At 33.4% G+C, this 12,590-nt stretch overlaps 1 protein-coding gene and 1 pseudogene across 1 annotated transcript; one reads left to right on the top strand and one right to left on the bottom strand.

The window, feature by feature from the left end:
* Window positions 1-515: 515 nt before the first annotated feature.
* LOC127093736 (uncharacterized) lies at window positions 516-2,821 on the bottom strand (annotated as a pseudogene).
* Window positions 2,822-11,660: 8,839 nt separating this feature from the next.
* Window positions 11,661-12,338, top strand: LOC127093735 (secreted RxLR effector protein 161-like). The gene has a single exon (XM_051032641.1). The coding sequence runs from the start codon at window positions 11,661-11,663 to the stop codon at window positions 12,336-12,338; it is 678 nt and encodes a 225-aa protein (XP_050888598.1).
* The last annotated feature ends 252 nt before the right edge of the window (window positions 12,339-12,590 follow it).

The raw sequence follows: 12,590 nt of genomic DNA, 5'->3' as shown, positions 1-12,590 counted from the left end.
AACATAATTTTTTTGAATTTGGCGGCATAATTTGCTTATGATATTTGATTAGTTTGTATTATTATGCAGGGACCTTTCAATGAAACACACATTGAAATGTGGATTAAATGATTCAACAACTATCTCAGGAAAAATGAGTTGTTTGATGACAATATTATACTTTTTGGTACTGATATTATTTTGACATTGTTGTGTATTCTAGTTTTTTGAAGTAGTAAAGTTTTTTTGTTGCACATATGGACTTATGGGCTCATTTACTGCATAGTTTCTCTCTCTCTCTCTCTCTCTCTCTCTGTTCTTGTCTTTTAATAATACTTAAGATTGTAACATATAATTATAACAAATACAACCAAGTGCATAAGCACAACTTACTTACCAACCAGATAACATGGTAAGATAGTCCTTAGTTGTAAAAGTTCTTTTATATATAAAGCTCTTTTAAATGTCAAATATTTAAGTCATGCATTGCTAATGTGGGGCTCACCACACTCATGAACCCAACATATCAATACTTCTCAAGTAGTGCTACTTCCAAAGTTGTCTGCAAAATCTATTCTGAAACCTTCCCATTTGTCTTTCAACTTCTGTTGCTTTGACAATGCAGCAGCATATGATGATTTAGAATTTTTAATACTCAACATGAGTTCTTTGCTTTCAGTTATCATATTCTTAGCCTCATTTTTCACTTTCTTCTTTTCACCTTCACATCTTTCCATGCTCTCCTTCAGCTTGGTTATTTCCAACTCAATACTTTTCTTTTGCTCAACAAGAATTCGAATTTCTTCATCCACCTTTTCACCCTCTTCCTTGAGACGCTTGGCTTCATTTTCCAACTGACTCTTTTCTTTCTGTTTTGATTCCTTTTGTTTCTTAACATCTCTCACTCGCTGCATGAGCGTTTCTTTTTGTTTCAAAGCATCAATGTGATCCTCAACCACTTTTTTAGTCCTGACAAAGTCTTTGAAGAGGTTCTCAATAGTGGATGTCATTTTCTGGACAAGCTTCACAACATTAGGAGAAACATTTTCATGAGATGCCTGTTTTATGTAATCCAAAGACATATGTAGTTGCCGTTGTAGTTCAACATCACTGATAATGGACTCGAGTGAATTTTCCAATACGCATTCAAGGTTATGCAAAGCTTCTCTTACAGCGTCATTATTTGTGGAACATGTTGCTTTTGGCGAGGACTCAGGACTTCCCACCAGGATGCTCTCAAGTTCAGAAAAAGGGTCCTCGTCTGATCCATCTTCTTGATCACTTTCAGGTTCGGTAAGATTCATTATTGGTGCATTTTCTTTTTTTTGTTCTAGTTCACTTATCAGATCATTGGTGTCGGGAACAGTGATTTGTCCTCCTGCTATATTTGGTTTTTCTTCTGAATTCTTGGTCTCGTCAAAATTATCTTGCGAATCATAGTTGTTTTCAACTGGTATGTTATCAGAAGCGTTGTCTTCAGCCGTTGACGTTACCGGTAGATGAAATTTAGCTTCAGATTCAGATGGTCTTCCTTTATTTTATTTGCTTTTGACCTGCACAGACAAATCACTATATTAACGAATCACTATAGTAACAAAAATGATATTTTTTGAAAATAAAAATATTGCTTTTTTCAATTTAGATGGAAGACAATTCTGTAAACAAAAAATAAGTGCTCACGTCTTCCGTAGAGTTTTTGGCATTCTCCTTGCTACCACATGCAGCACTGAACTTGGTTTGTATTTTTGAAACTTTCAGAAAAGATGAAACCCGAAGTTTGTCAATAGAAAAGAAGTGACTGCAACCTTTTGAAGGTTTTGAGGTATCATGATGTCGACCTTTTCCACCACTGCTCTCTTCCAAATTAGAATTTGTCTCTGGTTCAACTATCTTTAATTAGTGGAAATTTTGGCTGCATCTCTTATATGAGTATATTATGATAGCATATATGAGACTAGGGAAAGGGAGTAAGAAGTTGCAAACCTTGTATAATGCTTGTGGAACGCTTTTCAATTGGCTTCAAGGTTATCCTACGTCCTGATTCTAATTCCACTGCCTTGTTCAACTCATTTCTCTTTTCCGAATCCAAATCCAAATCCAATTGCTGTAAAACACTCTGCAGTTCATCAACACATACGGGTCGTACCCCACACTCTTTAATACAGATTGAACCATGAACTTCCTCCATACCATTAGTAACACAAAACTCAAAACAAAGCTTTGGTTCATAAAATTTGAGAATGTTGTCACAATGGAATGGATCGTACCATACATAAACATGATCCGAGTTCAGTTCTGTGCCATAAGTATTAAACCTTGTAACCTTTGTACCTTCTTCTCCCAATTCGCATTGACATTTTATATTAGCTCCTCCACCCTTCTTCATTCCAGCTGCTGGAGAAAGAACCACTGAGTAAAGAAATCCCAGTAAGTTCGAATGGTTGGGAAGTTCAATGGTAATGGAGGACTCGGTAGTAGTTTGATATTTGAACTGCCTTGGGACCCTTGTTCCTGGTAGACAAGCATCAACACTGGTATAATTGTAGCTGTGAACAGCCACGCGAAGTCTTCTAACAGACACATTTTGAAATGCAGCGCTCATCATTGTTAAATTGAGACTTTCCATTAAATGTTTAAGTGAATGTCCATCCAAATTCAGGTTGTTCGTGAATGAAATGTATTTGGCATTTCCCATCATCTTTGTTGCAATAGTTTTTAAATCCGAAACTGAAACCAGGGACGTGCAGTTACTGGCATCTAACAATTTGATGAGAGGGATCTTCACTGAGCTCGTCTTCACTGAGCTGGATCGCTTCTTCGTATTCGCTGAGGTTGTCTTCATCTTCGTCTTCACTGCGGTCGTCTTTCTCATTTGCTTCGTTCCCTGCATTCTTCTTCTTCGTCTTCGTCTTCCCCTGGAAATTTCGTCTTCGTCTTCCCTGCTATGTTCAGAACCCTAATTTTCTAAGGGGGTATTTGAAATTAAAAAGTGTAAAATGACACATAATCACTTTAACAAAATTAAAAATATGCCAGGTGTAGGACCTCTTATTAGATTCCATGCCACCTGGATATTAGGGGGTTCTATGAAGGAATCTACATAACATAAGGGGGGGTTTACAAAAAATATTTTTACAGGGGGGTAATCCTAAACTCGCAAACATTACAGGGGGGAAAAGTGTATTTAACCCTTTTAAATATGACTTTAATAATAGCGTTAGCCATTTCTGATGCTCTAATATTTAATTCTTTAACTATTTAATTATCTATTTATTTATTTACTTTAGCATTCGACTGTCGTTAACTATCTAATAATATTTTAATTAATTTTTAATTTATTTATTTCAAAATTACTGACCGACGCTAACATAATCCTATTGGTGCCAAATTTTGCCTACTTTTTTATTTATATAATTAAATATATGCATCGGTTTCTGCGACGCTAATGTGTTCCAAAGCAATGAATTGTTTTTTCCCCATAATTTTTTATTTGCCACCATATTTTTCGTTTGCTTTTTTTAATTAATAAATATTAATTGAATTTATAATTAAAATATTAAATAAATATAAATACATATAAGAAGATTGTACTAAAATTATTATATCTTTATTATTTGTATATTATTATTTATCATCAATCAAATTTTTTATTTTGTGACAAAAGATTTCGTAGAGAGTTTAATTACAAAAATATATATATATATATATATCGTTTCAAAATGTAACAAACTAATTGAGTTTTTTTAAACAAAATTCCTTATTAAAAATGTTTTTTTCTACATAATTATCAAATGACTTATTTTAAAATAAATAAATACATAGGTTAAGAAATTATTTATTATTTATTATAATTTATTTATGCATATTTTATTTTATTTTTATAATTAATATTAATAATCCTTTTTTATTTTTTATTTTAACTTTTTTTTGAATGAAAAGGAATTTTATAATTTTAACATGGTTATACTTTTTCTAGGCATCACTTATCCAAATCATTTGTCCTATAAATAAAAAAAATAAAAGTTTGAAAATAAAAATAAAATAAAATAAAAAACAAAACATAAAATCCATTAACAAAAAATAAATGCAGTTGTTGGAATTCGAAAGAGATTGATTATAACATTTCCTCTTGATTTCTAGCATAACCGAGACAATAGGTAGTATTTAAAAAAAAATTGAAATATGGTGTGTCTATGGTTTACACTTTGGTTGTTAATTCGCTAAGATGAAATATTTGTCATAAACGCAATAAAACCAATGGAAAATAGAAAATCAGATAGACGAAAATGCAATGAAAATATATGACTAAAATGCAAAGAGATAAAGCAAGAGAGAAAAACACCTAAGATTTACAGATGTTCGACCTAATGATTTGGACAACGCCCCCTCCCCAAGAATTCTTTCTCGAGAGTTCCATTATGATATGAACTTTAATATGTTTTGTCCATGAACCTCCTTACAAAAGGATTAAAGTTTTACAATGGCTAATGTAATATCCCATGTTCTCATAGATACTCAAATCTTTGTCAGTTGAGATCAACTAAGTTCTTATATGCTCTATTAGTTGTATGTTGGGACAAATAGAGTAATTAGTTAACCCAAATGGACTTAATTATTATTCTTTGAGACTGACCTTTTAACAACTAGTACAAGAAGAGACATTTTGGTAACATTAATAATTGGTCAATTGATCTAGTAGAGGAAATATTCTTAAGAAATATCATTTAAGATACTTTCTTTTCTATCTCACACTACCAATCACTCATTTTTCTCATCTCTCTTTTCATCCACACATTTCCTACCTTGTGTCACTAACACACTTGCCCTTTCTATTTTTCTTTATCAGTAAAAACAAGGAAATGTGAGATAAAACATAGAAACAATGAAGAGAAGGAAGAAGGAGAAAAACATGAAGAAACAAGAGGAAAACTTGAAGAAGGTGAAATAATCAACTAAAACAACTCTTTTCCATCATCAATTAACACTAGAGGTGCGTTCTAGTTAGATTCATTCTTAAAATAAAACTAGGGTTTTAGTTTGATTCTATGAATATGATGATTAGTAATAGTTCATGATTTTGTGTTGATTCATGTTGTGATTGGTACCATGTTTGTGATTGCTACCATGTTTGTGTGTTTATGTTGGATTCATGATAATATGCTTGTGTTTATGTTGGATTCATGATAATATGCTTGTTGAGGTTGATTCTTGATGATGAACTTGTTGATTCAAGGACTTGTGTTAGTGTATGGTTTGGCATATGGTGGGATGGTTAGAGATGAGTTAGGTTGTGTCTTGAAGGAAGAGGGTTGAAACAATTAGAAAGAAAATGAACTGGTATAGAAAATTATGCAGAAAGTTCATGAAGTTGCTGCAATCGATTGCAACCCCTGTATTTTCCAAAAATCATGTATTTTAAGGATTCTAAGCTATCTTAGGAGTCTTGTAAATTATATTATGATATGTGGGCATAATATTATCATTGATCAATTATATTCCATGAGAATTAATTTGGTACATTTCATGTATGATCTTGTGAGGAGTATGTCATGAATTGATTGTTATGTATATGTAATAACATGATTAAAACCTATGATGTTGGGTGTGAAAACCTTAGGAGCATAATTAGGTGAATGAATTAGAAATATAACTAGGTTATGCCGAATAACTTAGATGGCAATGCTTGTACACAATGGTATTTTAGTGTGTACCATGGACAAGTAATCACTTAGCTTATGAAACAATAGGCCTTGCATGGAACATGAGGTGATGATATCTGATTTGGTAAACGTGATCAACTAGTGATTGATGAGTAAGATCATGTTGTGATTGATAAACTAGTCATGTATTCGGAAACAACCTCATTATAGTGTCCATCCCAAATTGCAATACTTATGAAAAGTAAGAATTGGGATACACGCACCAATACTTCACATCAACCAAATATGTTAGAGTCTCATGGAAGACGTGGACTTCAAAGTGGGTTAGAGTCACATACGAGGAGAAGGCTCGATATGGGTTTGAGTCCTATATGGAGTGACAGTTCTTGAAGTGGGTTCGAGTCCCATGGAGAATCCTAAATCCACAAGAAAGTCGAAGTATGATACAAGGATTCATGACATGTGTCAATAATCCTAGACGTATGGTTGGTCGGGAAAAAAGGCCTTTATACGGTTTCCAATTAGTGATTGTTTTGAGTTGAATGAACTCAAGTGACATTTTCCATACAATGCAATAATTTCACCGATACTTAAGTATTTATCCCCTTTTAATGAATTGATTTAAGAATTGATTAGAAACCCTGTACAACCGAGTGTACCGATAAGATAGGGAGCCCATTGAGTATATTATCTCACCCCATTATTGTTGCTATTTTTTAGGCAGTTCTTTACAAATGAAAGGCAGACCAAGCTGACTTGATGTCCTTGGCGACTTGATATTTTGGATGATGTTTCACTATGTAGATAATTATTTTGAGATCATTAAGAGGATGATCTAGTTCCTAGTTGTGTATCATATTTTGGGCATGTATATATGTACACTATTGCTGTCAGGCTCTTGTGTATTTCAGTACCAAACTTACATGATGTATAATATGTATTCTAGTCATGTATTATATGTGGGTGTTACAATTGGTATCAGAGCAGGTTGAATCATCGACCCAACCGTGAAATATCATAAGTTATTCTTTCCGCCTCATATATGTATTGTCATAATTATTCTCGATGTCATATTTATAGCATTGAGCCTTATCAACTTAATTTTATTTGTATGACATTTCATGGCTGACAGACGCAGAGGTCCTGGTAGGCCTAAAACTCAGAGTTCGAATCCATAATTAGTAGTTGGGAATGATGGAGTTCAGTGGCCTCAGTTTGTGCAACAAATGCAGCAGCAAAACCAATTCATGCAGCTAATGATGCAACAATTGGATGATGGTCTTCACCCCTAAGTGATTCCATAAGAAGTTGCATGTGATAGTTTCCGGAATTTCTTCCTTATGAATCCTCCTTTGTTTCAAGATGGATTAGATCCTATGAAAGCTCATGAGTGGATAACCATCATAGAGAGAACTTTTTAGATTGTGCAATGCAGTGAAGAGAATAATGTTGCGTTTACTTCTCATATAATTAGGGGTCCTGCTGTTCGATGGTGGGGGAGTGCTTTGACTCTTATGACTAATCAAGAAGTACCCAGGGATAAGGAACATTTTAAGACTAATTTTCTTGACAAGTATTTCCCAAGTACTTTGAGAACTTAGAAGAAGTTTGAATTCTAGCCGGTTAGACAAGAAACATGTCAGTGGCCAAATATGCATAAAAGTTCGAGGATATGGTTGCTTACTCCAGGAAATCCATGTATGCACCAGATGAAAAGTGAAAGGTAGATCAGTTTATATTCGGATTAAGGGTGAAATATATCATAGGGTTTCTCAAAGAGAGATCACTACTTATGTGGATTTGTTGAGACAATGTTAAGTTGCTAAGAATAGTTTAAAGAAGGTGTGAGAGGAGAGGGATCAATATAGAGTTGGTCCAAAGGACCAAGGAAAACCATGTCATCAGTTTAGGCCTAAGCCTCAACCTTTTAAGGAAAGGCTAGGACATAATGCAAGGCCAGTTCAACATCCTTTATGACAGTGATGTAAGACAAATAAATTTGGAAGATGTGCTACCAGATAGATGAGATGTTATCCGTGTCAAGGAGAATGTCATATGGTTAGAGATTTTCCTTAGAAATAGTTGTTAGATAATATAAATGAAAATAAACTGTACTTTAATTTTTAACAATGATATTTATTTATGTTTATGTAATAATATAAATAATCTATTAATATTTATATCGGTTTGAAATATATATAATTATCATAATATGTATTTTAAAGTTAGTTTTAAAAAGCAATATATTCAAAACTTATTTCAACCATTGTCAATTTAAGTGTCTATAGTTAAAAATATATTTTTCAATTTTAGATTGTATCTTTTCTAGGATTTTAATAATATTTTTTTTAGAAGAAAGCATTAATTGAACGTTTCTATATGGTATTTTGTAAATCAATTTAGTTGATTTTGAATGAATGTTTCACTTTTTCTTTGATATTCAAATCTTTAACTTTGAAAGTTAAATATCTCTCTCTTGTTGGATTAATTTATTATTAATTAGGTGTGACTCATGTAAACAATATTTGGCTTAAATAAAAGACACCTAAATGTGATGATTATTTTGGTAGATGGATAATTAAGTCAATGAGGTTTTATTTTGAAATTCAAAATACAAATCCCTTTTCTCTCTCTTCATGACTGTTGGGACATGACTCTTGGGGTGGAATATGACTGTTGGAATAAAGTGTCTATAAAAGGACACATTTAGGCAACCAACACCAACTTTTCTCATTCCTTCTCATTTTCTCACAAATACACAAAAGTATCTTCATCATCAAAGATACAAATAAGGAAGAAGGAAGAGAGGAGAAAACAATTGCAAACAAGGATCAATAAATCGACGTCATGGATCCGGGTACGCTTTTACGGTTTTATTTATAGAATCTAAAACACTGTGAAAATCATGATATCAAGATCCAAAACATAAAATTTTGCTAACAGTTGGTATCAGAGCTTTGTTACCGGTATTATGATTTTTCGGTGTTGATTATCGATATTATAATTTTTTTTAGTAGTGATTGTTTAATGAGAATTATAGTTTATATTAGAAAGTATCATGATATGTATGTATGCTATGCATAAAATTGCTTTTGAATTTTTTTTTAAAGACGTTATGGTGATGGCACTGGAATTTATATACATGTTCCAGAATTTCCAATGCATGTGTTAATAGACAATCCAAAATATCCTATATATGCTACATTGCCATGCTAAATCTCATTTAAATGTTACTGTTTTAAAATTGTGTATCGTTATTTTTTTTAATAGATATAATTCATTGTTTTGAAATTATTATATTAAAAATTTGCAATCACCAAAGTGATCAAATTTATTAAAGTGTATAATTTTAATCCAATGCTATACAAATAACATGTTTATGTTAAATAATAGTATTTATTATTATAAGATATATAGAGATCATCCAAAGATGAATCATGACTTATAATTAATAAAATTAAAGTTTTTATCATACTTGTTGCTTGTATATCCAAAAATAGACATGCATGTTCTTTTGAGTATGTTATTGAAATGTATGTAGATATCACCCAAAGGTGAATTTAGATACATGATTAAAGTTACAATTAGTTTGAATCCATGAAGTTTATTCAAAGCATTAACGTATGAGCACGTGTAAATGTTTGCGGTTGCTACTAATATGTTTACCTTGGGCAACGCAATGACAAAGTTCAATGGGCTAAACTATGCTGATTGGTCTGAAAAGATTCAGTTTCAACTGGGTGTTATGAACTTGGATATGGCATTGATAATGGACGAGAAGCCCGCAGCCATTACGGAGGACAGTACGGAAGATGAAAAAGCTCTTCTTGAGGATTGGGAAAGGTTCAACAGGTTGTCTTTGAACTTGATGAGGATGACGATGGATGACAATGTTAAGCCATCTATACCCAACACTGAAAATGCAAGGGAATTCATGAAAAATGTTAAAGAGTATTCAAATTCTGAAATCACTGACAAATCTGTTATGGGAAATTTGATGAGTGAGTTGACGACTAAAAAGTTTGAATGGTCTCAACCCATTCATGATCATGTAACTCAAATGGGAAATCTGGCAGTAAAGTTGAAATCCTTTGGTATGGATGTGAGTGAATCTTTTCTTGTACAGTTTATAATTAACTCGCTTCCTCTTGAGTTTGGACAGTTCCAGGTGAATTACAACACCATCAAAGAAAAATGGAACTTTCAAGAAATTAAGGCCATGTTGGTTCAAGAAGAATGGAGGCTAAAGAAGATGAAAGATCATTCCGTTCATCTCACGACTCATGATGGAGCCAGTTGCAGTAAGGTCAAGCCCGGCAAGAAGGACAAGAAGAAGGGACAATGTCCAGGTCCATTTGCAAAGTTCCTCGAAAGTCGTGGCATATGTGCACAATATACTATGCCAGGCACACCACAACAAAATGGTGTGGCTGAGAGGCGGAATCGCACTCTCATGAATATGGTTAGGTCAATGTTAAATTATAGTAATGTACCTTTATCATTGTGGACCTACGCATTAAGGACCGCTGCGTATTTGATTAATAGGATTCCTAGCAAGGCAGTTCCTAATACTCCTTATGAACTATGGACGGGAAGGAAACCTAGTTTGAGGCATCTTCATGTTTGGGGATGCCAAGCCGAAGTAAGGGTGTATAATCCACATGAAAAGAAACTTGATGCAAGAACCATTAGTGGGTTTTTCATCGGGTATCCTGAAAAATCGAAAGGGTATAGATTTTATTGTCCTAATCATAGTATGAGAATAATTGAGTATGGTAATGCTCGGTTTATTGAAAATGGGCAGTTTAGTGGGAGTGAGAAATCACGTAAAGTGGATATTATGGAGACTCGTGGAGAATCTTCTTCACCTAAAGAATCTTCTCAAGTTGTTGTCCCTCTGGTTGTGGTACCGTCATACAACCCAAATAGACAACAAATTAATATTCAAAACCCACAAAATGAACATATAGTTGATGAACCAGTTGACAATGTACAAGTCACAAATGAGCAAGAACAAGTGACTGAAGAAACACAAGAAATAGCAGTAAGAAGGTCTGAAAGGCAAAGGAGACCAACTATTTCAAATGATTATGTTATTTATTCACTTGAAAATGAATGTGACTTGAGCATTGATGAGGATCCAGTATCATTTAAACAAGCCATGGAAAGTGACAATTCTAAAAATTGGTTCAATGCTATGAAAGAAGAGTTAAAATCAATGAGTGACAATAATGTACGGGATCTAGTTGAGTTACCTAAAGGTTCAAAACGAGCCGGTTGCAAATGGGTCTTTAAGACCAAGCGAGACTCGAAAGGTAATATTGAAAGATATAAAGCTAGACTTGTCGCCAAAGGTTTCACTCAAAAGGACGGTGTTGACTACAAAGAAACCTTTTCTCCTGTTTCAAAGAAAGACTCTTTGAGAATTGTTTTGGCTTTAGTGGCTCATTATGACTTAGAGCTTCACCAAATGGATGTAAAAACCGCCTTTCTAAATGGTGACTTAGAGGAAGAAGTGTATATGGCTCAACCTGAAGGTTTTGTTACTGCAGGAAAAGAAAATTTAGTGTGTAAATTAAAGAAGTCAATATATGGATTAAAGCAGGCTTCTAGACAATGGTATCTTAAATTTAACAATACTATTTTGTCATATGTTTTGTAGAGAACACTATAGATCGGTGTATCTATATGAAGGTCAGTGGGAGCAAATTCATAATTTTAGTCTTATATGTTGATGATATTTTACTTGCTGCCAATGATTTTTCTTTGTTACATGATGTAAAGAAGTTTCTCTCCAATAAATTTGAAATGAAGGATATGGGTGAGGCATCATATGTGATAGGAATAGAAATATTCCGTAATAGATCACAAGGACTATTGGGAATGTCTCAGAAAGGCTATATAAATAAAATTTTAGAGAGATTCAGAATGGACAAATGCTCTGGAGGGACAGTTCCTATTTAGAAAGGGGACAAGTTTAGTCAAATGCAATGTCCCAAAAATGAATTAGAGCGAAAAGAAATGGAGTCTATTCCCTATGCATCAGTGGTTGGGAGCTTGATGTATGCCCAAACATGTACCCGACCGGATATTAGTTTTGTTGTTGGTATGTTAGGTCGATATCAAAGTAATCCTGGAATGGATCACTGGAAAGCTGCAAAGAAAGTTCTTAGGTACTTACAAGGAACCAAAGATTACATGCTCACATATAGAAGGTCAGATCACCTTGAAGTGGTTGGCTACTCAGATTCAGACTTTGCAGGATGTGTGGACTCAAGAAAATCCACATTTGGATATGTTTTTCTTCTGGCTGGAGGAGCAATATCATGGAAGAGTGGAAAACAGTCCATCATTGCTACTTCTACTATGGAGGCAGAATTCGTGGCATGCTTTGAGGCCACAATTCAATCATTATGGTTGCGGAACTTCACCTTAGGGCTTGGTATTGTCAACAGTATAGCTAGGCCGCTAAGGATTTATTGTGATAATTCTGCAGCTGTGTGCTTCTCTAAGAATGATAAATATTCCAAAGGTGCTAAACACATGGAATTGAAATACTTATCAGTGAAAGAAGAAGTGCAGAAACAAAAGGTGTCATTTGAATATATTGGAACAGATTTAATGATAGCGGATCCGTTAACTAAAGGTTTACCGTCCAAAACATTTATTGGTCATGTAGAAAGGATGGGCATTATGTAAAAGTCCTTGTTAACATTGTATTATTTTTTGTATATATACAAGTATAGTTTAATGTTCGTATTGTATGACAATTGTGAATTCAATTAAAGTTATGTTTCTGTTGAGTTTTGACATCCATATTATATTATACATGTTATTGTAATATATGATGACTAGGTGTCTTTGAAAAGACATGAGAGACACATTATTGTATCCCCTAAAGTTATTTGAATTGAATTGATTCGTGATACATGGAAAGAATCAAGTTGATGA

This window comes from Lathyrus oleraceus, chromosome 6, assembly GCF_024323335.1.
Source record: "Lathyrus oleraceus cultivar Zhongwan6 chromosome 6, CAAS_Psat_ZW6_1.0, whole genome shotgun sequence".
NCBI lineage: Eukaryota > Viridiplantae > Streptophyta > Magnoliopsida > Fabales > Fabaceae > Lathyrus > Lathyrus oleraceus.
The sequence above is the reverse complement of the archived record's forward strand: the minus strand, read 5'-3'. Positions and strand labels throughout refer to the sequence as shown.